Source organism: Tenrec ecaudatus, chromosome 5, assembly GCF_050624435.1.
Source record: "Tenrec ecaudatus isolate mTenEca1 chromosome 5, mTenEca1.hap1, whole genome shotgun sequence".
NCBI classification, from domain to species: domain Eukaryota; kingdom Metazoa; phylum Chordata; class Mammalia; order Afrosoricida; family Tenrecidae; genus Tenrec; species Tenrec ecaudatus.
The window spans coordinates 26,328,787-26,355,063 of NC_134534.1; the positions used below are offsets into that span (position 1 = coordinate 26,328,787).

Sequence of the window (26,277 nt, forward strand, 5' to 3'; positions counted from 1 at the left end):
AAGTCTGATGTATTTTCCTGATTATATATGCCTCCTAATTTGAGCTGGATAAGGAGCATGCTCCCAGATTTCACTGAGAAGGACGCAGGCTGCAGATTTGTGCAATTTGGAGAACGAATTGCACCCAGGATGTCACTTAGTCCTTGATTTCTGACCACGTTTCACCAGCTACTGTGCCAATTCCCTTTTTAGTGAGAGACCTGCTAGGCATAAATTCAAGCCTATTGTATGTCATATATTTTGCTTTGTGATTGGAAATATGTTGCAATTACATAATTTATGTTCCAAATATAATATGAGCTCTCTCATTCAATATGTTAATAAATCCATAGGGCACTTTGAACAATCAATGACTTAATAGAGTGATAATTCCAAAGACCAACTACATGAGCCCATTGAGGCATCAGAATGAAAGACATCATTGTCTTTCTGACTGAGCTGATTTAGCATAACTTCTATGGGAAAAAATAGGATAATTTAGTAATTAGGAATAACGACTCGAAAATCACTCTATGCCATTTCAAACATGGATTTTGCTATAATTTTAGTTTTTAGTATGAGTCTGTTTCTTCATCATGGAAAATCAATGGGCAGCTCTAAAGGAATAAATCAAATGATACGAGTGAAGTAATACAGCTCTTTATATACCTTGTCTTTGAATAATGCTGACTTCATAGCAATCTTATGAGGGAGAGCAGAATTGCCCCACTGGCTTTCTCAGGGGGGCATAGTGGTCTGTTCATTGGGCAGCTGATGCTGAGGTCAGCAGTTTGAAATCACCAGTTCTCTTTGGGAGAAAGGTGAGACGTCCTATTCCAGTGAAGCGTATAGCATCTTGGAAACCCCCAGGGGAAGGGCAGTTTTACCTTGCCCTTCAGGGTCCCTGTGAGCGAGAACGGGTGAGATGGCAGGGACTGAGTGAGTGAATCTTTACAGGCACGTTGTTCTCCTGCAGAGTGCCTACTTGCCTTTGGTTACCCAAGGAACACTCAACCACTGGGCCGGCACAGATCCTCATGGAGTCCATAACACACTTCCAAATCCCCCTGCTGCTAAGCCTATTCTGATCCATAGTGACCCTAAATGCTCTCTGAACATTAACTATTAAGTTTTGGACTGCTAATCACAAGGCCAACCAGTTCAATTCACCAAGTGTTCTGCAGGAGAAAGATGACACTGTCTATCCCCATAAACATCTATTGTACTGGATATTCTGTGTGTCTATTCCCATAAACATCTATTGTACTGGATATCCTATATAGGGGTGCTATGAATCAAAATTGACTCACTGGGAGTAGATATTCTTATTTAACTTGCTTTTGAAATTAATGGCAATGTCTATGATTTCAATGCTTATTGTATTGCTCTAGAGTTGAGATTTTGAGATGTTATTTAGTTATTGACGAGATCCTTGGTGACACAGTTGTTCAGAACTTGACTGCTAGCGTAAATGTCAGCAAACTGACCCATCGGCTGCTCCTGGGGACAATGTGAGTCTCCTTCTGCAGAGATCATCATTTTGGGAACCCAAAGCCACAATTCTAGTCCGTCCTACAAGTTTGCTATGAGTTAGAATCAACTCCACAATAATTGCTTTGGTTTTGATTAGGTTTTATTTATTAGCTGAGTGATTAAAAGAATGAATATTATTCTGTCTTTTAAAAACATGCCCAATAGCTAAAAGATAAATCAGATAAAGGAGAAAAGACATTAGTGGGTTCAATGCATCTATTTGCAAATGTTACCTGAAATCATAGGATTCTAAGTGATTTTGTTTTTGCTTTTTATTGAAGCTTCCATACTCTGCTACATATTTACCCAACTTTTGCTAATATTTATATCACACAACAATAGGATGTCGTTTCCAGCTATTCTGGTTGCCCTTTTAAAAAAGAACTGCACCCTCACTGAAGGCACATTTCATGTTGAATTTGGCAATTACTAACAAAATGCAATTATTGTCTTTTTAAAGTCACACTAGCAATGGTGAAAACTGTCCCTAATCTGATGTCCAAGTGTAATTGCACATTATTAAAATTCAATTATCTATGACATGTGTCAGAGATATTCTATAAAAGATGATTGCTTTACCTGAGTCTTTTTAAAAAAATTATTTCACCTCCATGTATAAAGTGAGATAAATGTATCAATCCATCAATCATTTTAATTTTCTTAAGTATATATTTATCCTAACTTTATTATTTATGTTACATTCAAAATATTATGCAGATGTGACTCAAAGTTCTTTAGTCCATTTCTCTAATGAATAATTTAATCCATCAAATGCAAATTCTTACATATAGTACATGTGACTAATTCTTTTTTCTTCCGGAAATATATCAATTGAACATTACACAGAACAACAAACAGGCTAATTAAAAACTGCTTAATATTTAAAGAGCCAAATAAAATTATTTGAAATAACTATATATAAAACATTTTTATATCTATAATTTGCCTTAATTACCTTTTGTATTGTTTAACTTAAAAAAATCTACATTTGATATTCCAACATTCTCTTAAACAGAATAGATATTAAAATTATATAACTGATAAGTAAACACAAACTGATGATAGGTTAGAATATTTAAAATAGCTGTATGTATATATGCAAAGTGCGTTGAGTAGTATGAAATTATAAAAACCCCATACATTTTACTTCACATTTTTAGATTTTGCCACTTTTACCTGTGCATTTGAATTCCATGCATTTTATTTACTTTTTTGAATATTGTTTCTGGTGAAACTTTACAAAGCCAATTAACTTAACACTTAACACTTTCAGATCATTCTGTTTATAATTTTAACACTATATCATCCTTTTCAATACCTGCTCTCCCAGCCCTTCTTTGTCTTCTGATTTTATGTGTGGTGAAGCAATGACCAGTTGGTCTTGTATAGTTAATGGTTTTAGAACACATTTCTTACAGCTGAGATTATTCTAGCTTAATCATTTAAGCTGAAAGTTTACCCCTAGAAATGCTCTGTTATAATTTCAAAGAGTGTCATAGGGATATTGTTTCAGGTGTTTCTGCACTTTCTACCAGTCCAATGTGTTAGATTATCTTTTAGCAATTTGAGTTTTCCCTATATTTTTCTCCATTTTTATCTGGGATCCTTAATATATCTTCAGCCAGAGCATTTGATAGTGGTGGTAAGGCGTAGTCTAATTCTTCCATTCTCAGATAAGACGAGGCCATGGTTCATGTGTGCGCTTCTTTCACCCTCTGGCCTCCATTCTCTTTTGCTCTAGATGAGTAGAGACCATTAGTTGTATCATATATGGATATTTAGGATGCATTATACTAACTTTTAAGAATATAACATATTTGTTGATTCAGAAAAATTAAAAAAATGAATGACCATGCAATTCTATAATCCCTGAAAATGCAAATATATACATTTAATATATATTAAAATTCAAATATATACATTCTGTTTTGTCCATTAAGATAGTGTTTCCTCTACGTGATTTAAATATGAAACAAGAAAGGAAATAAAGTTGTCCTGAGCTCAAGAATGCATTTTCCTGTGAGATGAGACAAATAATGTGAGATGCAATATGTTGTAGGAGGAAAATTGAAAAGCGAGACTAGTGGATACATTTCAATCCTAGAATATCCTGTCTCTATACCTTGCAGCAAGCTGTTTAACTTTCACTGGATATTGAATGTCCCTTTAGAGCGGACCGGGTGCTTTCTTCATGAGACTGTACTAAATGTTAAATGAGATAATAGCACTCATACAACTTTTTATTACACTATCTAGAACACATCAATTGCGAAAGAGTGAGCACTCTTTCTCCTATGTGGTAAAATATAAATGTCATAGAAACTTACAAATATATGGTTTGACTTTCATACTATACAAAATCATTTATAATTTCACACCAAGACTACCTTGCCATTTCTAACTAAATGAATCACAAGAAGTTTCCAAGGGATATAGTCAACCTACTCTATACTTTACATTTATTTGAATTCTAACCAGTTTATACAGGATATTGTTGCACAAATCAAGCATAATTATCAGCAAAACCAGTAGAAACAATTACAATTTAAAATGACATAGCCTTAGAGAGTAATTCATATTTTAAAACAGTAACCTCTATTACACTTGGCAAATGAACAAATAAAATCTGAGGATGATCTCCATTTCGAGATAAATGACTAAAATTATTTTTTTAGAAGTTAGCTTAGCACGTTTAAACCCACCCCCACTTACCTACTTATCCAAAATACACAAATGGCCCTTTCTTTCTCATCTTGATTGTGAGTTAATTTGTCTGCTTGTTTGTTTTTGTTTAAAGCATTTGGTCATAATGAGTGTCCGGATCCGGGGATACCAATCAATGCACGGAGGTTTGGAGACAACTTTCAACTGGGAAGTTCAATTTCAGTTATTTGTGAAGAAGGCTTTATTAAAACCCAGGGGACAGAAACCATTACATGCATTCTAATGGATGGAAGAGTAATGTGGAGTGGGCTGATCCCTCGATGTGGAGGTAAGTGGCGGGGCAGTCGGAAATAGAACCCTGTCATGATGCATTGAAATGCACACTGAATCAGGAAACTCTATCATCTTTATGTATAGTCAAATATTACTGTGCATTACACATATATAGTCCTTCTAATTACAATTTTAATTCTCCTGTTAAAATTTTTAGACTTTTGATGCTTTCCTAAGAAACGGTTCTCATTTTAAAAATATACCTTAATGAAGAGTAACCATTTCTTGCACGTGCCGACTCTTTTGGATACCTTTTATAGTTACAGTCTGGTGTGCTGTGTGTATGCACTCAACTCTCTCTATATATTTTTGGGTATTTTAGGATATCATATTATAAAATGATTGTAATTTCTAAATTGAATGAATAAGTATTAATTACAATAAATAAATTTACACAATAGCACCCATGAACTTAAAAGGTATAGTTTGTGTAAACATATTTCATTAACTTTTCCGCAATTTTTCTTTGCCCAAAAATTGTTACTGTACATCCATAAAATGTGTGTGCCACAGTTAAAAGTATTAATCATTATATATATAACATACTCTCAATGAATGATATAAATGTGAAGATACTTAAAAATATTTCTTATATCTAGTGTAAAACCTGAAATAGTGTGTCTGTATGTCTGTGTGTGTGTGTGTGTGTGTGTGTGTGTAAGCTTACAGGTTACTCTTATCATAGAGTATGCTTATAACAACTCTTTTCTTTTTGTTTATTCATCTTTTTATTACAAATATGTGTAACATGCAATGCTATAGCAAATAATTTGCTAGTAATATAATTCTTATGCCAACATCCCACAAAAACAAATAAAGATTGTATTTATTAGACTACTGATCATAACATCCAATATTAATGAAAGCTTAAGGGGGCTCAGGACTAAGTCAGAGATTCTATTTAGAATTGACATAGTAAGAACAAGATAATGAACTCTCTTTTTCTCATTCCATTTTCGTAGCTAAGGTAACCTATCTACTTTCTTAAAAGTACACAGATAAATGTCTTACCAAGAAGTAGATGAACTACTACCAGGAAAACCTAATGAATCTCCATTTAATAATTAAGAAATGGACTTTTAAATGCTCTCTAACTTTTCTTGTTTTCCCATTTTTTTGCTTACCTTTATTCAGACTAATAAATATGAGAAATATGTCTTCAAATATTATTACTCAAACATTTTATTCAAATACATGACTATGACCAATGAATTCTGAGTTTCATTAAATTGAAGATACTCATAATAGGACAAAGTAATTGCAGATCAGACAATTCTATTTTCCTAGCAGGCCTGCCTATTAGCATATGCAGCGCCCTTACTTCTAATCATTTTCAGATGTGTAAAATAAGTTGCTGAGCTAGATGATTTCAACATTCTTTACCAAATCTTAAATGCTGTGGACCTAGTAGGAGCGTCCATAGCAAAGTTATAACTATAAAACAAACAAACAAAGTAATCTGAAACTAAATTAATGGACTTGCACAATATGGACGAGTAAAAAAAGACATATTAAAATTAATGCTCATTCCTGCCTCCACCCCGCCCCCCCACCCCATCGTAGTTACCTTTGACCTCATTCATCCATTTAATGTAGTTTCTGACCCAGGCTTAGTAGTCAGCCAGGACTGCCTATTAATACTGGCTAGGAAGGAAGAAAGGAGGAAAAAAGGGTTTTGTTTGTTCGCTTGTTTGTTTCCCAGTGGGTAGCACAGGGTGCCTAGGGTGGAGGAGCCAAGGACGGGGATGATGAAGGGCCGTCAAAGGTGGTGCGGGCCTTGCTTTGTAGAGGAGTTCAGTGCTTCAGAGTCAGCCTGGATAACCTGGGGCCAGTTCAGTGGGTAAGTGACTTGAACCGCAGCTCTCCCATCTCTTCACTGCAAGTTCTCTTCCATTTCAGGGACAGTCAGCTAGACAATTTGGCAGCGTCTGTTCAGGCTTGTTGAGCCTGCACTTGCCTCACGTGGTTGGACTGCTTGGTGCTGAACCGCACTGGAGTCAAAAACCATGATGCCGGTACAAATGAGGGTTTACATGAATCACTGCTTAATTTGAGAGACCAATTGCAGTGATATGTTTCTTACTATCTGTACAGAAGTCATGATGTGTAGCTTTTACACACCAGAAATATATATATATATTCAAAAGAGTAATTTAGCATGCATGAATAGACTCTTCAAATAATTCACAGGAAAAGACTTTCTCAGTGTCTCTCCGTTAAAGTATGCTCAGTTCCCGTGCCACTTCCTGAATTTGAGCCCCAATGTAGGAACCTCATTATGAATGAGATTAGCATTCCTTCGCTGGGGAAGGCCGAAACTGAGTGGACTGGAGCAATCTCAGCATCACACTCGGAAAGGCCCCTGCTGAGTCTGAGAGCCACAACATGGCCCCATTTCCACCCAACAAAGCAAACTGTTGTTTACGTCAAGATAACTAACTGTTTGGGGTTGAATTTCCTAAACTCTAATTAAGGTTTTTAATGATTTTCTTTAGTTTCTCTTACTACTTAGGCACTGCAAGAAAAGCCTTAGGCTACACCTGACAAAACATCTCCCTGCTCTGAATATATGGATATATTTGTTAAGATTAATCACTGCCCTGACTGACTATCCCAACATATAGCTACTCCCATTGCCATAGAAGACTGTTTGGGAGCCGACCCTTATTATTCTCTATGCATCCCATCACTTGACAAAATATTTTTGATTATTGTTAATTACAATTTATCCTTTAGGCTTTGAGCTTGCTTACCATTTTATTTAAAACATTTATTATTATTATTATTACCAAGTTGGACATTTATATAAATGAGCTAGAAATATATATATACAGTTTATAGGTTTTGACTAATGCAAATAACTCTACTCTTAGCTCATTCTCCTTAGAGAAAGCATTCCAAATTCAAGCATATTATTAATCTTATTAATGTAGATATGGTTCTCCCATGTTAAAAATTAAAAAGTAGAATCAGAACTCATACAGCAAGATAACCTGTAGAAAATATTTGATTAGGAAAAATAGATCTTAACTTACTTAAAGTTCATCCCTTCCTTATTACTCTGTATCACAGGAGTCTAGAATTTTATGCATTTAGACAGTTCAGTGATTCACCATGTTAAAAAGCCTTCACTTATAAAACTGTAGAAAATCTCTGAGAGAAGTGGAAGGAAATATGTCTTATACTTTCTTTCTCAGATAAGAATATTTGGGCCAAAAGGGGAGAAATTAGATCATAATATGTTGCAATTGTCTGATCCTATACCTAAACTTGGATCATTTCAGATAGCTTAAATACAATTGTTGAATGGAATTGGGTTATACATTTTATTCACTGACCTGTAGTTCAGAGCAGATGTGTTAGCTAAGGATAGATTTGGGCTACATTTCTGAGAATTTTAACCTTTTTCATGAGAATGCATTGATCAAAACTCCCTTCAAGAAGAAATATTAGCTACCTTTAAGAGGCTTGAGCACTTTCAGATTGGCTAATGGAAAACAAAATGCTTTTGTTCCCGTAATCAGCATTGAAGTCACTTCATTCTGACAGCCACAAGCCGCCACCCTAACTCAGTTTAATGACAATGAAACGACTCTTTTCCCTGCCCTTGAGATGGCAGCCTGGATGTAACTGTCTTTTTCTAGGGCCAGCCTCTGCATGGTGTCTTCTTCAGAGAAACATCCAAATGTCATGAAGAACGATGCAGATGGTTACTGTACATCTCCTATAATGAGATGAAATGCAAAATTTTACAGTATAGCAGATGTAAAGTTCCCTCAAACATCTCATCCTCTCTTCTCTCTGAAAGTTTTCTGTTCATGGCATTTACTTTAAAAGTATTCTCTCATCCCATGGTAGTTAAATAATCTGTTGTCAATTTGAGAGGATTAAGAGTGAAGGGGCGGAATTTAGCCTGTCAATAGGGTAACAGTTGGATGACCTCATTTGGAGGCACTAAGGAGATAAATAACTCCCTGGAAGCAGGACACATGCTCATTCCCTTGGAGACATTGCAGCTGACATGACACATGGAACTACAGTAATGCCCTGAGCTGGAGGAGTCACATGGAGACCCCTGCCAGCGCTGAGATGCTTACAATGCCATTGGGTCCACAAGATTCCCCACCCACCCACTGACCTGTGATATTCCTGCATTCAACATCATTGCATGTGTTTCATGAGTCTGAAGAGGCTTTTAAAGATTGGTATAGAACATATAGGCTAAGATCGGATTTATAAACTCGATCTGGACAAGGCTGGGGTGTTTTCTTAATGTACAATTACTCTCTATATCAAGCTCTTTCTTAGATACGTATGAGTGTCTATGCATTTGTTTCTATAGTCTACCCAGACTAACATACATCCTTACCCTATAGTCCTGTAATCCTTACCAACTGCTCCCACAGGTGTTTATTTTCTTATTTCACACAGTCAAATGGCCCAGTTCATCACTTGTAGCCATTAGCACTAAGTTTATCACCCAGAGAGCTCAATTTTCTCCTGAGAGCCTATAGCCTTGAGAATTCTTATTTCTCTATTCCAAATCAGGTGGGTTGTTTTTTTTTTTGCCTCCTGCCTCATGGAAGAGATCCATAATTGTACCTATTCAAAATAAATGAATGAGCAAATTATAGAACCATACATTGATATTATATGCAAGTAAAGTTTTCCTAAAGGTCACCTAACAGTAGTTGCAGTAGACCATCACCAGAAATTGAGGCCCGATTTAGGGGAACAAAGCATAACAAGTGATAACATTGATGGTGTCAGATGGATAGTCACTCAAAGTAAAGAATGACAAAAGGTGTTTTTTTGATAATAAAAAGGCATTTGACTGTGTGGATCATAACATGGGAATTCTTGAGAGGAATGGGAATTGCTCATTCAAAACTTATACATGGACCGAGAGGCAGTGTTTAAACAGGAAAAGGAAATAACTGCATTGTTCAAAATCGAGAAAGGTACAATAGGATTCTGCCATTTCATCATGCTTACTCGATCTGTATGCTGAGCAAATAATCAAAGAAGCTGCACTGTGTCAAAAATACCACATCGGGACTGGAGAAAGGCTCATTAATAACCTTTGACACGCAGATGTCACCACCTTGCTTGTTGAAAGAGGAGGTCTTAAAGCCCTGCTGCAGATCAAGGATTATGGTTTAATATAAAGAAAACAAAATTCTCACAATTTGGACCAATAGGTAGCATCTTGATATAAGACTGACATTGTCAAGCCTTTCATCCTGCTTTGATCCACAATCAATATTTTTGGAAGCATGAGTCAAGAGATCAAACAACCCATTACATTAGGTAAAACTGCCACACACTGTAAAGTGTTGAAAAGCAAGAATCTTACTTAGGACTAAGGTGCTCCATGGGATTTTCAATTGCTTCATATGCATATGAAATGTGGACATTGCATAGGGAAGACTGGGGAAGAATGGACACATTTGAATTGCGGTGCTGGCAAAGCATATCGAAAGTAGTGAACTCTGTTAACAAGCACTCACAACTGAATCTTGTCAGTGTTTCGTCTCACATTCTCTTACCCAGACTCATTGTTCTGTGGCTACTAACTCTCTGAAAAGGGTCATGCTAAAAGGTCCTAGACAGAGAGGAATGAAATGTGTAACAAAACTCAGAATCACAAAAGAGAGCAAGTTTAAGAATGAGCTAGAAACTGTGGAACCCTAAGAATGTGTCCTTAGCCACTTTTCAAGTCTGAAAATTAACTCACCCCCACATTAGAATGAGCAACCATTGAAGATCAGAAGGCAGTAGCTATCCAAGGTCACTGTGCAAAGAATGGAGTATTTGTATACTGAAAGGACTGCAATGGATGAGTTGAAACTAAGTAATTATGAACCCTTGAATGTAAAACTGATGATCTCCCCACTTAAGTCTCCACCTAATTCACAAGCTGTACAGATTGTGAATTAAAATTAAAAAGTTAAAAAATATAATGTGCAGGCCAAAATTAACTATTGTTTTCAGCACTGAATTGCTTTACCCAATTCAGGAGCTCTCTCACTGAAATGATGATTAAATCTTAGATAAATTGGTTACATTGGCTGTCAATTGATTTCCATAAAGTTCTATCAGCTACTGCTGATCCTTCCATCATTTTTTACCCATTCTTAATGTTCTGTGAATATTTTCTATGGGCTTAACACACAGTCTGTGTTTTCAGTCAATTACCTTTCCTCGGGATATAGATGCTCTCTAGGTTGGTAAGGATGACCAGCACCAGACATGCTTTCTGATGGATCTGAGTGCATAATAACGCCTGCTGCCTAATACCATTGCTCCTGGAAGGATTTGAATTTTTAAAGTGTGATCACACATTACAATCTCAAGTGTTTTCAGAGGCAGAGCAGCTAACAGAAATAACTTAGTTCGGTTAAATACAACAAGCTAATCTCCTGGGGGAAAGTTGCTTTTCCATTTTTTTTTATATACGTATGGTTAGAGTGCCAAACATGTTTGGTTGACACTTAACCACTGAAAGAGGTATCATATCAAGAATTGATGGCCTTGACGAAACAAATTCAAACTGCACTTGATGAAGGAAGGCATTCCTGAAAAAGAAGGCTCCAGAAATTGAGGGATATCAGCTGAAATGTTTCCACTGGGTGCAACTTTGAATCACATGCTAAAACTTTTTTGAATTATCTTCAGCAAGCATTTACTTGTTTGTGATTCTAATGATATTGTTCAAAGATTTCTATGTTCTATTGAATCACCTTTCTTTGGAATGAGCCTGCTGTGGGGTCTCCTCCAGGCATCTGGCCTGGAGGATGTCTTTCCAATTTCTGGACAAGGATAGGTGAGTACCTCCACAGCTGCATCTGGAGAACGTGCCTCGGCAACGGAGCGGAACAAAATCCATATGTGGGTCCCCCAATACTCTTGTGTTCAAGAAATCAATACGAAATCAATCGAGAAATTTGGTTTCTTCAAACATGATTTGGGGGAAAAGATAAGGCTTTCTACCCCTGTAAAGCCAACAATTCTTGGAAAGCCATAGAGGCACTTCTACCCTATGAGTCAGAATTAACTCAAGGGCTGTTAGAGGGGCTTTTTTGTTTGTTTGTTTGTTTAGTTTGGACATAATAGTTAAAATGTTTTGACAATTATTTCACAAAGATATGTCTTGATTTTCCCCTTTTCCTGAATTTATTTAAATATGCTAGGTCGGATCTTCTTGGTGGGGAACCTACTTGCTGTCAAAAGCCTTTGGGTTATTTCTAATATCAACTCTGGGCCATGCTGCGCAAGCATTTCACTAAGTCATCCTTCATGTGATGCCTGGAAAGGCTACTCTTTGGGGAGGAGTGTGATGTCAGTTGGGATTGATGCTCTTTCAGGTTTTATGCTGCACCCCCAGGGGGTGGGGGAGCTGGACATTACCCACCTCTGTCTGGCACAGTTAGCTGGGTCATGCTATGCTGAGTTGCCCGTGTCCTCCAAATCATCATTTCAGTTATAGTGTATGTCTAAAATGTCTTTGCAAAGATAATTATGGGGTTTTTTTGGGGGGGTGTCCTTTCTACCATTAACCACATAGTTGACACAAGCTAACTAATACTGTGCTCCAACTGCATTGTACATTTTGATGAAGACAGGAGTGGGCATAACACTAAAGTTTGTAGAAGCTAAAATGGAATCTGTCTACACTGAGGTTTATTTCTGCTAGTTGATGCAAACTAGCAAACAAGACCATGAAGTTGATTCATGAAGCACTGATAAACGTGGATTTATACTTTGTTTTTCTTTAAAAGAAGAGACCAGCTTTGTATAGAAATACCCACCAAATATGTCATGTACCATCTTCTCTCACATTAAAAATAGCTATTTTATGTTAAAGAAGTCATAGATCAACACCATCACTGTCTCTGTCACCATGATCGTTATCCTCTTTCCCTGTCTCTCATGTCTCTCCCTTTATGTGTAAGCCTGCAGTTCTTTGGTCACAGTTATTTCACCCGTTTTATTTTTTATCTTCCGCTGCGACGGCCCTTTGTCCCACGTGTTCACCTCATTATTCCCGTAAATTCCAGGCTAGCACATGACTCACTTCCCTGTACTGTGCTGTCCAAATATATTAACTCATTCAATTTTGATGGTTTTGAGGAGAAATTGATTCTCTTTGGAAATTTGGTGAACAAAGTTCTCCACCTCATTATATGAAAGTATGCTTTAGCTTAAAAAGGGAAAAATAAGGAGAGAGAGATGTCAAACTTTTGACATAGCTTTCCAAGCTGCACTCTCGGTTGCATTTCTACTTTATCAATGCCTGTTTCTGTAGTTGCCTGTAATAAACCAGCCAATGAATCCCCAAAACGTGAAAGAGACTGTGCCATCAGACATGGACTAAAACAAGAAAGTTCTCATCCCAGGTGTCAGACAGGGAACATTAAGTCCCCTAGAGTTTTCTGTTTCAAACAGCAAGACAGTTGGATATAAATTAAGTCTCCTATCTCTGCTGTAGTCACAGAGAGGAGCATTTCCTGGAGAGGAGAATTTATTATTCATTGGTGAATGTCATTTTTAAAAAAGAAATGCAGCTGAATTGTACTCAAGTAGACTGAAAGATGACAAGGGTTTTTATTTTGCAGGCCAAAAGTGAGAGTTGGGTAAAAATGCAGTCATTATTTTGCTTTAAAATTGTAAATACCGACCATTTATTTGCAAAATCTATTTCCCCTTGATTGTGTGAAGCACAAATTAAATGATTTACACGTTTTGATTAAACAAGTGAAAATGTATACACTTTATTATATGTGATTTTTTTAAAACAAATGTTCTACTCAGGCTCATTTTACTTTCCTGTGGACTCCTCCTCATCTCTCCAATCCCTGTACCTCTGAGTGACCTTGAGCTCAGGTCATGGGCCTTTTCTCCACTCTTCCTCACTTATTCATCTTACTCATTCTCTTGGTGATTTACCCAAAGTCTCTAACATTGAATAACATCGATGTACTGATGTCTTTCAAATTTAAATCTAGTAGTGTATTATCTACTCTGAACTCCAGACATACATTTAACTTCCTGCTCAGTATTTCGATTTTAATAGGCATCTACAATGTAACAGCTCAAAGCTATATTTTTTGGTTCGTCACCCCCTATATGCCATTGTCACTGACATTCTTCCTTATCTATCAATCACATCCCTCTGAAACTGAGCCCCAAACTCTGTCATTCCAGACTTCTGCCTATCATCTTTACTACATCATAAAAACCTATTAGTTCTAGTTCAAAAATACATTCAACCCCAACTACTTCTTCCTTACCTCCACAACTAGCACACTGGTCCTAGTAACCCTTTGCTTCGCCTTTCTTCAATAGCCTTCTGTTCTCAGTGTTTCTGCCTTTAGCCCCATTTAATTTTGCTTTCAGCACAGGGGCCAGAGAGATTCACCACTGTCCCCTGAAATGGCCTGATCCCTTCAGCTATCTGCTCTGAGGGGCACGTTGACTTTCCCTCCTAAATTCCTTATTGATTGTGAGAGTTGACGTTTATATTTTAATATCATTTTTTTCACTTGTTCCCATACATTAAGTTATTTATAATTAGGCCTTCCCAATCTCTCGGTAAAAAAGTTGATGGATACGGACTTCCCATGTTGTTCTTTTTTTCTGTGTGCCTGAGTTTCTGCCTCCCACAGTCTCGGTACTGTAGCTAGCACTGCCCCCTTGGATCTAAACCAAGGCCCCTCAGCAAAACTGGAAGTAGACAAAAATGGCCTTCTGGATTAAGGGTCATGTTCTTGAATATAATTAGGGAATAATGTATTCTGTGGACTACTTCCTAGACGAAGAGGATTACATGTAGTGTAATACTTTGAAATAATCATATGAATGCTGTCAGTGCAAAGGTGTTGATTTCATTACGATGTTGAGGTAGATAAACCAAAAGGAACGCTTTCCTCCTTTGGGAGACACACCTTGAACACCACTATTATCACATCTTCCTCCGTAGGGAAGGAGACAGGAGCAGAGAATCAACGAAAAAGGGACAGTGCCAAGCTTTCTAGCTTCTTTGGACTGCCAACTCATGTTCCCTGAGAAGAAGAAATAATCAGTGCTACTCTCTATGAAAACACATGATCCCAGGGACCCCTCGCAGGCCTCAACTGAATCTTCTGTCTAACTCATCTTCTCAGCTATCCAATTCCAATATTTGTACGCAAAAAATAGGAAGGGGGCATAGCTATATGAGTATCTATCTATCATCTATCTATCTTTGTATCTATCTACCTATCATCTAGTCTATTAGAGTCACAAATTGTTAAACTTTTCCTTCATTGCCCGGTACGAAGGAGGACACCAGACTCCTTTTCTTAAAGCCAGATTGGGGGTGGTAGGGGTGGGTGGGGTGGATTTCAGGTAGGGGTTCTAGAACATGCCTCATAAAGAAAATGCCTCATATAGAATGCAGTTGCCTGTGAGAAAGAGGAACTTGAATCCCCAGGTGAATGTTTTTGCTAATATGCCTACCATCCCCATTGAACAGGGAGCGGGGGTCAGAAAGCAATGTCTTAATAGAGAGATTAAAAACTGACGAACCCTAACAATATGACACGTGTTGGGTGACAAATTGCTTTTACATAATCTTCCTCACCTTATTTTTCCTAACTCCTCTGAAATGATGAAGTATGGCTATGTACATAAGATACGGGTAGCCCACCAAAATGAATAGCTTGCTGAAAATCCAGATAAGATATGACTGTGATTTTTGTTGTTTGGTTTTTTTGGGGGGTGGGATTTGGCTAAATAAGACATATGAACCCTAAAAAGGACATTGGCCCAGTTTTGCCATACAATCTGGCTTAATGTGTTCCAACTCTTTCACATGTACATTTAAGCGAGTTACCACAGCAGTGGGCAGAGGAACCACACTCTCACCTAGAAACAAGAGCTAAGCTAACCCACATGACGCCTCCGTCTCCTGCCAACTGCTGGTCCTGCTGCCCTGGCTGTTGCCTTTCACTGCTGCTGCAGTTTTTCTCCTTCCCTCGTAAACTTGCAGGAGGTCTGATCTTTCTTCTACAAGTCAGCGACGTGACTTTCCTCCATTTGACTATTGCGAGCACAGAAGCTCATGTTCCTGGAGAAGGGAACAGAGCAATAAAGGCTTGGGCACAGTCTGGCAGGGCTTGGGAGCCGGGCATGATGGAAAAAGTTTACAAAGTCTCCTCCATCAGGAAAGGGATGTGACACATGGCCTCCCCCACCTGTTCACTCTCTCACTGTGCTTCACGTGGGAGGAAGAGCAACACCAAAACAGCAGTCGTGATTCCTGCCACGTAGAAGCCACGAGCGATCCCACCAGGTGAGGGAGGGAAACAGCAAAGGAGCGAAGAGGACTGCGTCTTCACCGTCCTACAGGAAGATGACCTATGGAGGGGACAGGACTAGTGCGGCCAGTGACACACAATCTCAAGTGCTGAAGTCGTTTCTTGCCACGGAGTGAACTCCCACCTATGGACACGTTAGGGAGACGAGAAAAGAACAAACCATTGCCTGCCTGGGCAGCCTCTTCGTGACCACTGGTGTACTTGAGCTCGTGTGTCAGGTCATCTGATTGATGGTTTCCCTAGTTTTTATTGGTCCTAACAAGCACGAGAAATGGAAGACTTGGGAGAAGAGTAAACTAGTAGGTCCTGGTATGGCTTTCCACCACCAGTGCCCCTCCCTCCTGTTAACTTCTTGGCCATGGCTCAAAGATGCATCTTCAGTTGGTGAGTAGGAGAGAGGGGAATGAGGTAAGAATTTTAACATGATGTCCACCAAGTTTAAATACTTGAGGTAGTTAGTTTATTGTGCCAACCTGGTTGATAAACACATGTGGCATTAATTGAAGGGCAGAGGGATAACTGGCTCAGTGAGCCTTGCCTTTTGAGTTCTTGGGTCTCTTGCTTTCTGATGGTCAGACCAGGGTGGAGCTGCCTCAGCCAGTTCCCTGCTTCAGCTGGCAAGGCTCACTTCCTGCAAGACATCCCTGAGGAGAAGCCACATGGACCTACGCTGCTGCAGCCCTGGATGCTGGGGCAGCCGGGTGGTGACCCCTGCCAGCATCGAGATGTTTACACGTTCACTGACTTGGCTTTCCTCTTGCAGTCGGCATCATTGTGTCTGTTTTGTGAGATGGAGGAGGACTTTGTGGACTGGTGTCGGACATATGGGTTAATGTTGGACTTGTGGGCTTGGGCAACACTGGGTTGGGATGTTTTCTTGATGCACATTTACCCTTTATATAAAACTCTCTTTTACACATGAGTTTCTGTGGATTTGTTTCTCTAAACTACCCAGACTATCACAATACACAAAGTGATTTTTTTTTTAAATAAAAAGATCTAGCCAACCTGTTCTTTAAACAGAGGGATATCTGGCCATGTTGGTTTGAAGGGAATAATTAGGGGATAAAAAAAAGAGAAATTAGTTTCTGTTTTTTACTCTACCAATTTTAGAATGTTCCATAAACTGCTTACCCAAGCATGAACATCCTTGCCCTCAGTGGCGACCGTCCTGCATATCTATGGGTTATTATCCTTCAACTCCCCGGGCGGGGGGGGGGGAGGTGTCTGAGAGAGTCCCTTGAGTGAATAGGATGAGAGGAAAGTCCTTGGAGAACTATTTAGAGCCAAGGCTGGACTTGCATTCCTGATGAATTTTTCTTTTGAGGATAAGGGGTTTTCTCTTGAATCCCAATTAGCCTTAGAGGAAATGAAAGCCCTCCTATTGAGGGGCATTACAGTCCCCTTGGAGAGAATTCTTTGGAGAGGAACATTTAAAAGAACACTGTGATACATGGAGCATAATGGATTTGTGAATCTCTTTGAGAATATGTGATTTTACACACATACATTCATATTTGTGTTTATATATACATATATACAAATATACTTATTTTACATGCAAATAGATACATATGTAAATTCTCTTTGGCAACTCATTTAAGTTATATTAAATTCTAAATCTCTTGGATAACATTAGAGGCAAAATTCAAGGTTTTGCTTTAAATCTCTGTAGGCCAACGGATGGGGGTGGGGATGGAACAGAGAGAAAGAGGTGAGGAGCTGTGGGTGTCATATGTCTCTGAAATCATGACCATCTGCTTCCTGGGACGTGGGCTTTCTCATTTTATCCTGGATCCAGACCTGACTTGTTTCCCCATAAATTATTTTCCCATCATTCCGTGTGCCGAGATTAAAGTGGTGATGACTTACTACATCTATAAACATAAAGCAAGCTTAAGAGAACACAAGGCAGGGTAGAGGTGGGATAGAGAAAAGGAACTGACAGCTTCTTAGGTGGCATCTGGATCTTTGGTGCTCAGTGGCACTGAGAGGCTATCCTACCAAATGCTAGAATCCACACCTCCTTATTTCCTGTATATCCAGACCCTTGCTTTCGAAACCCTGCTACAGAGAAACTCAGCTTTGAAATGCTACTTTGCAGATAAAGGAGCTTACCTGTCATGGGGCACTAGAACCCCTCAACAATTTTATTCAAGATCTTGTTTGTGGGAATACAATCTGAAGTGCTTCCAACTTTTTGAAAGAGATCCTAAAATGCACTCGTCATTTTGAGTTTGTCCATTTTACGTAAAGTAACAGAAATGAGCCAACAGTCTAATTCAGATTATTTATCAGGCCTTAGAAAAAGAGTGTGGACTAAGTGAACAATGTGCACTTGATATTCAGCGTGTGCTCTCCAATCTCATTGTCACTTCTGCAAAAAGGAGGGATCGCAGCAACAGATAGGCGCTCTGGCCACACAGTGGGAGCTCAGAACTGCTAACCAAGAGCTTGGTGGTGGCAATCCACTGTGGGATAAGACGTGGTGGTTTGATTCTTTAATGCTTTTACATAGGAGGCCCTATGGAATAGTTCTATTCTAACTGTGAGTTAGGCTTGACTCAATGAGAAATAGATTTGGTCGCATTGGGTTTAGAGGCAGGAACCTGTATTCCTCCAAAAGATCCAAACCATTCCCTGATCCCAGGAACCTTCTGATTATACAGAAGAATTTTAAGGTCACAGTCTAGGTATATTCCCTTCCAATGTCTTATGGTAAAATGACCTGAATGATGGAGGTAGGAAGAAAGCTGGTTAACAGTGCAAATCGATAGGCCCTACCCTACAGCTACATATGGTAATAACACCCTGGAAATCTGCAGGATTGTTGAAATAGAGATGCCCTCCAAGGCTGCCTAAGAAGTCATACATTGACAATAGCTGAAGCTTTGTCTGCCTAAGTCTTCAGAGACTGGGGTGAGAGTGTTTCCCTTCTAAAAACAGGTTCACCCCTGGGAACAGTTACAGGAGTGTGAAATAGACTATACTGTTAAACCACTGGAAGCTCCGTGATTATTTGTTTGGATTGTCCTTGATTTGTCCTAACTTGAATTGTCCTAATTCTCAGAATTAGGACAGAAGAAAAACCTTCCAGCAATCATGCATTCCAATGTTGGCCTCAATGTTGTCATAGAAAGTCTATTGCTAAATACGTATATTAAATAAAATTCTTTTTCAAAGGGCTGAATATTCAAAACTTCTTAGTTTTCCCTCTGGCCATGCACCTAAAATTCTACCAAAATTGAAATGTTAACTTCCATCTACAGGCATATTGAAAATGATGCCCAATATAGCCAGCATCTCCAAATTCTATGTTCTATTGTGTTTTATGATGTTTCACAAGCACTTCAACTTCAGTGTTGACTCTCATTATCTTTTGAAATAAACACTTTCCTGTTTTGTTTTCATCTCTTTGGTGAATGAAATCACCATCCATTCTGTGGTTCATGCCAGAAACACCAGGGCCAGCTACTCCTTGCTTACTATATAACTTTAAAATTGTTTTACTTTGTTGGTGTTTAGTTCACCTCCCAAATAGCTCTCATAGTTGGCCCTTTTCTGTCACTGTCTTATTTCATAATATAAGTATGGCTTGTCCGGAGAAAATTTTAGCCATGTATTATTTGTTCATATCAACTCCAGATCCATTTCTCCTAGTCCATTTTATACGTAGCCTCCATTCAGATGACTATCTTACCCAGTATCCATTGTTTGCAAGTTTCCAATTGCCTCCAGCTCATTGGTCAATTTAACTTAGTACTTAGTACTCCTGAGTCCCTATCACTTCTTCCCCCGAAGATTCAGAAAGTACATCTTTTATGAAACCTTTGTTTTTTCCCTTTTCTAGTTCCCTTGTTCTGGGGCATGTCATTGCTACAGAATATATGATATTCATCTTTACTTCCATTTATCTATGTTGCTGTGTTTTAACCATGAGGACTTGGAGGGTTTTAAAAGCCATTGAAAAGAAAGTTCTGGAATCTCTGTTCGTTTCTAGGAAACATGCAAGTTATTTGAATTCTCTTTCGCTCAGTGATCCTAAGTAGGGTAGTTAATGCCTCATGGTTGGGCTGTTTTGAACAATATTTAAAATACCCAAGGAGTTTTTAGAGAACCGCCTGTCACATTGGAAACAATCAATAATGTTAATGAGAAGTATGTAACATACATACCACCATGACACATATCTGGCACGATGTATGGGGTTTTTCAATGGCTAGATAAATGAATGAATACAATAATGAATAAATACTTGAATAGGTTGGACTTGGGAAATATCTCCTATGGCTTTGCTGCTTTTCTGAGTTCTAGATATTTCAAGTTTTCCTTATTCAGCCAGGAACAAGTTGCTGTCATTTGAAGTAGTAGTTTTAGGAAGTATAAAGCCTTTGCTGCTGGAGGTAAACAGCAACTATTGACGTAATCAATATATGCATATTTCTTAAGTTGAAATGGATATATATTCAATTGCAGATACTTAAAATATAACTAGCATATCAAAACTATGATTTCATTAGTATCTTTGCTTAGAGTAAGCCAAAAGTGAAACTATTTGTTAACTGCATTATCAAACACATAGAGAGTACCTAGATAAGGTAACATTACAAGGACTGGGGCACCATCTCATTGTCCTTCTATTGTTATTACTATTTATAGTACAGTTGGATTTCCATCTACAAATTTAAAACATTGTTACTAATATTATTATTGTTAGCTATTTGTTTTAAACCTGTATGTTTTTGCAAAAAATTATGTAGATAATATTATCATGTTTGCTTCCCAAACTCATAGATAAAGAATAAAACAACTTGTATTTGTGCTATTTTTGCTTTTGGCAGATTTCTGCAGCTACTTTTATTCTACTCCACTTGAACATTTCTCCACAGTCTTTTCCTGCATTTTGTCACTTCCTCGATCTGCTGCCGTTGCTACGTCATGACTTCTTCACCTACGTATCTTCTCGCCGTTTGTCTGCTACTCATTTTGACCACGAGTCTCTTTCTGCCTGGCTTGCACTGTCTCTTTCTTCTCTGAGGCTCCATTGCTTCTGGGGAATCTGTTTCCATACTTGTAGAAAAATACTTTTCGAGTGTTCCAGTTCTAACCTTATATATGGGTGAAAGAAGATACTTCTTATACTATCATAATTAGGAGAATATTTGCTGTTTTGCAGGACCACTATTCCCGAATGTTTTCTCAGTAAATATTAACCTTTCTCCTACGTCTAGCTCCCTTAAAATTTGGAATGAGAGACTACACAAAATAACTTTCGGTACTTTAATGTTTAATCCTTTATGACCCACTATGAACTATTCAGTTCTAGACTACCTCTTTTAATAATGATGAGGCTGAAGTGTATAAAAACTCTCCTAGAACAATATAAGTTGATCACATATTAAAAATTTGTGTTTAAGAACTCTTCCTATTTCCCGGGTCTTCTCTTTTAACAAAAAACCTAGCTCTGTCTTTTAAAATATGGTAATTGAAGTGACTATTATGCTTATGCACATCATCTTATTTTTGAAATATATAATAACCCTACAGGAAACCTAATTATGAATCATCATAACTAGGGAGAGTAAATAATCTTCATGGGATAGCTTCCTTTGAAAGCTTTTTAGGAAATAAAATTAAATTCTCCCAATGATTAAAATTTAGTTTTTCATGAAAATTGCATCTCATACAATTTGATTGTCATACAATAGACAAAATCTGGCAATTTTACATTGAGAATATTTTATGCAAGTTTTTATAGTAAGCTCAATTTCTAAACCAATTTCTAAATAATATTTTATCTGGGTTTATTCAAGCTACTTGAAAACAACAAAAAAGGAAAAATAGAGCAATAAATTTTAGATTATTAAACAGAAATAATCAAATAGAGCAATTAAAACAGACAGAATAGTCTTAATATAAATTTATAAATAAATAAGGATATAAAATAATAAAAACAATGTTTATGTTTAAAATTTGGTATAGTGCATATTTGACAATTTTTATCTTTCCTCACAAATTTTAATGTATCAAATATTCTTTATTCTACTATGTGTGTGTGTGTGTGTGTGTGTGTGTGTGTGTGGATTCTGCAAATGTTAGATATTAGGACAGGCCAATGTAGTTTAGAAGCAGAATAAAAGGGAGATTTTCCGTCTAGTCTAGACAGTAGGCAATGATGAGCTCATGCCAGGTGTTATTGGTCAGCATATAAAGAGCCTGTGAATCATTGAAAAATATGTGTAGTTATGCTTACAATATTTGAGTAGTTCGTAGGTGATATAAATGCAGGAATTAAGAGGGCGTTTTTGTACTCCAGTAGGAAGTTACGTAATTTAACTCAAATGACAACCACAGAGACAGGCAACAGGAGTATGCATGAGGATGAGTTGGATAGAGGAGTAAATTGATCAAATAATTAAAATATCCAAGACAATGACTGGTTCATGGTGTTGTTTACCAACACATGGCATAATAAAAGAGGGATGGTTTTGCAAACATTGAATGACAATGTGAATGTGTTTTGGGTACACTCAAGTCTTACCAATTCCAGCAAGAGGAATTCTCTGAACTTGTCTTCTGCATTTCTAAAATGAGTTGTTGCAATCCAGGTGTTCCCACCCATAGTGATCCCATGTAAAACCAGACTCTGCCCAGTCCTGCACCAAACTCACGGATTCTCTGTGGTTAACCTTCACTTTCTGGTCACTGCATCAATCCGTCTTGGTAAGGGCCTTTTCTTTTTTTTGCTAACACTTTACTTAAACACAATGCCCTTCTCTAAGGGCTGGTCTCCCATAACAACATGTCCAAGCTCCATGAGACAAACACTTACCATCTTTGACTTTAAGGAGCATGTTCACAGTGTCTTTTCCAAGATCCAGCTCTTTGTTCTTTTGGAAATCCAGGGTGCTTTCAGTATTCTTCACCAATACCACAGTTCAAACGCATTAATTCTTCTTCCTCAATTCAATGCCCAACATTTACATGCAAATGAGGGGTTGAAAATACCATGACTTAGAGCAAGTGGACTTTAATCCTCAAAGTAACCCTGCTTTCCAAAATCTTAAAGAAATTTCCTGCAGCAGATTTGCCCAGTGCAATCAATGCATCATTTGATCTCTGGAATGCTGCTGCCATGAGCATTGATTGTGAATCCAAGCAGAACAAAGTCTTGACCATGTCAATCTTTTCTCCACTTAGTGTTACCTATTGGTCCATTTGTGAGGATTTCAGTCCTTCTTTGCATTGAGTTGTATCTATTACTGGAGGCTGCAACCCTTGATCTTCATCAGCAAGTGCTTCAAGTCCTCCTCATTTTCAGCCAGCAAGGTTATGTCATTTGCATTATCATAGACAGTTAGTAAGCCTTCCTCCAATCCTTATGCCACGTTCTTCATTTACTCCTGCCTTGGTGATTATTTGCTCAGCATACAGATGGAATAAGCATGAGGAGAGGATACCACACTGACACATACCTTGATCTTGACCTTTAACCATGGAGTTTGCCATTGTTCTACTCACACAACTGCCTCTTGGTCCCTGTGCAAGTTCCACATGAGCACAGCCAAGTGTCCTTGAATTCCCGTTCTTCTCCAGACTATCCATAGTTTCTTATGTACCATAGAGTTGAGTGGCTTTGCATAGTCAGTGAAACACAAATAAACATCTTTCAGGTATTCTTTGCATCTAGCCAAGGTATATTTGACATCACCCAATGATATCCCTTGTTCTATGGCCTTTCCTGGATATGACCTGGATTGTTGCGAGCTCCCTGTCAATGTACTCCTGCAAATGTTGTTGAATGAACTCCATCAAAATTTTACTTACAAGTATTCTTAATGATCTGTTTCTATAATTTGAGAGCATTCAGTTGGGGCACCTGTCTCTGGAATGGGTACAAATATGAATCTCTTCCAAGTAGTGAACTCACACACACTCACTCCCATGGAGTTGGTGCAAAATCATGGTGACCCTGTCGACCAGGGTGGAACTGCACCTGTGGTGTTCTGAGACTATAACTCTTGATGGGAGTAGAAAACCCGATGGCCGGTGGTTTTAAACTGCTGGGCTTGTGGATTGCTGCCAACTAGTAATCACTTAGCTACCAGACTCCCGTCTTCCAAATTTCTTGGTGTAGACAAGTGAGTTTTTCCTGTGCTTCATCAACGTGTTGAAACACTTCAATTGATATTCCATGAATTCCTGGAACCTTGTATCTGGCTAATACTTTCAGTGCAGTTTGAACTTCTTCCTTCAGTTCCATTGGTTCTTGCTCATATGCTACCACTTGAAATAAAAGTTGACTGTTGGACTAATTCCTTTTTTTTCATTTCTTTTTTCTTTAGAACCTAATCCAGACATATCATTCCATAATTCAACCAAAGCAAACAGTGTTGTACAATTGCTACCATGATCAGTTTCAAAACATCTTTCTTCTTGGACTCCTTGATATCAGTTCTTAATTATAGCTCCCACATCCCCTGCCGTACATCCGAGGATCCCTTACTTGATTGATTTTCTCTATAGATTCATCCACCATGGGCTTCATAAACTAAAACATAGAAGAATACATAGCAGAGAGTCAATACAGCTATCAACAATGATGAAATACAACAGAGAAATACCATAATATTTTAAAAAGCACAAAAATATTAAAAACCACATCAAGGACAAAGTCTGTCAGAAGGGAGATCAAGTGACAAGATTTTAATCTTTCAAGTCAGATTTATCATTTTAAACCACTGTAGTTATTTCTCCAATACTCTGTCTGATAACCAGGTTATTCCCATCCCTGGATTATGGCGAGTGGGATGTCACTGGGGGTTAGTGGGATGCCTGGGGAGATCATGCAAATATATTAGGGCTTCCACTGTCACCTATAGTCTTCTGCAACCAGAATCTCACAGTTTCAGTTCTGATACTATTCCCTCCTTCTTGATTTGGATTATATAATTTATTTCCTTGGGTCATGGACACTGGTGTGCTTCCTCCACATCTCACATATATGGTGGGCTATTTGAAAACAAGTCATTAAGATCCCAGATGCTATTTGTTATAATAGGCAGGTACCATCTAATGTCTTCACTACCCTTTGCTATAGCACTCACATTTTCTCTGTTCCCCTCATCAGGGCGAGAATCCAGTAGGGGTGTGTCGTAAAGACTAATTGTTCTTTGATTGGAGCTAGGATTACATGTGAGCCCAAAATCCATTCCTGACTCTATGTTTTCTGGCGGCCTCTGGTTCACCTTAGACATATCTTTGTTATTTATACTAGAGAATCTTATTCATCATCTCCCCATGACTCATTCTTTTTGGTACAATGACTCTGTGCATTCTTTCTATTTTAAAAATTGCTTCCTATGTTTTTCAATATTTTGCCCATAGAATCTTTCACTATTGCAACAGAGCTTGATTTTTTTCCTTAATTCTTTCAGTTTAACATACAATGAACGTTTTCTCTCTTTTAGGTTTTCTAACTCTAGGTCTTTGCACATTTCATTATAATGTTGGCTTTGTTTTCTCCAAACCACCCTTCGAAGATTTCTGTTCAGCTTTTGACTTCATCATTTCTTCCCTTTGCCTTAGCTACTCTAAAATTAAGAGCAAGTTTCTGAGTATCTTCTGACCTCCACCTTTTTTATTTTCTCTATTTGTAAAGGCCTTTTGCTTTCTTCATGTAGGATGTTCTTGATGTCATCACACAGTTCATCCAGCCTTTCGTCATCAGTGCTTAATGTGTCCCATGTGTTCTAGAAATTCTGGTGGAATAGGTCAATGTCATATGTTGCCTCTCATGGACTTATTTTAATATTTTTTAGCTTCAATTTGAGCAATTGATATCAGCATCTGAACATCTGAGCAAGTGATTACCAGCCCATAGCCTCATTTTAGCTGTTGATATTGATCTTCTCCATTGTCTCTTCACCAACATTTAGTCAATTTGATTTTAATGTATTCCATCCTGTGAAGTTGTTGAAAAAATGTATTTCTGATTAAGAAGTGGTTCACCTTACAATTAAAAAAATCATTTTATTGGGGGTTTGTACGATTCTTATCACAATCCATACATCCTTCCATTGTGTCAAGCACATTTGTACATTTGTTGCCATCATCATTCTCAAAACATTTGCTTTCTACTTGAGCCCTTAATATCAGCTCCTTATTTTCCCATCCTTCCCTGATCCTCCCTCCCTCATGAACTCTTCATAATTCATAAATTATTATTATTTTGTCATATCTTACACTGTCCACATCTCCCTTCCCCCACTTTTCTGTTGTCCATCCCCGAGGGAGGAGGTTATATGTAGATCCTTGTAATCGGTTCACTAGATCTCCAAATTTGTTTCTTTCAACAAGAACTTGTTTCCCAAGTACTTTTCCTTCTTCTTTGTTTCCAACTTTTGCC

General features: G+C 38.0%; 1 protein-coding gene across 3 annotated transcripts in view; it reads left to right on the forward strand.

Annotated features, from left to right (window-relative positions):
• The window catches only part of CSMD3 (CUB and Sushi multiple domains 3), a 1,306,760-nt gene that overhangs the window by 799,743 nt on the left and 480,740 nt on the right, over nucleotides 1-26,277 (forward strand). For all 3 annotated transcript variants that reach the window (XM_075550585.1, XM_075550586.1, XM_075550587.1), the window contains one exon: nucleotides 4,310-4,504. In XM_075550585.1, coding sequence (XP_075406700.1) covers nucleotides 4,310-4,504 — 195 coding nt within the window. The remainder of the gene's footprint in view (nucleotides 1-4,309; nucleotides 4,505-26,277) is intronic.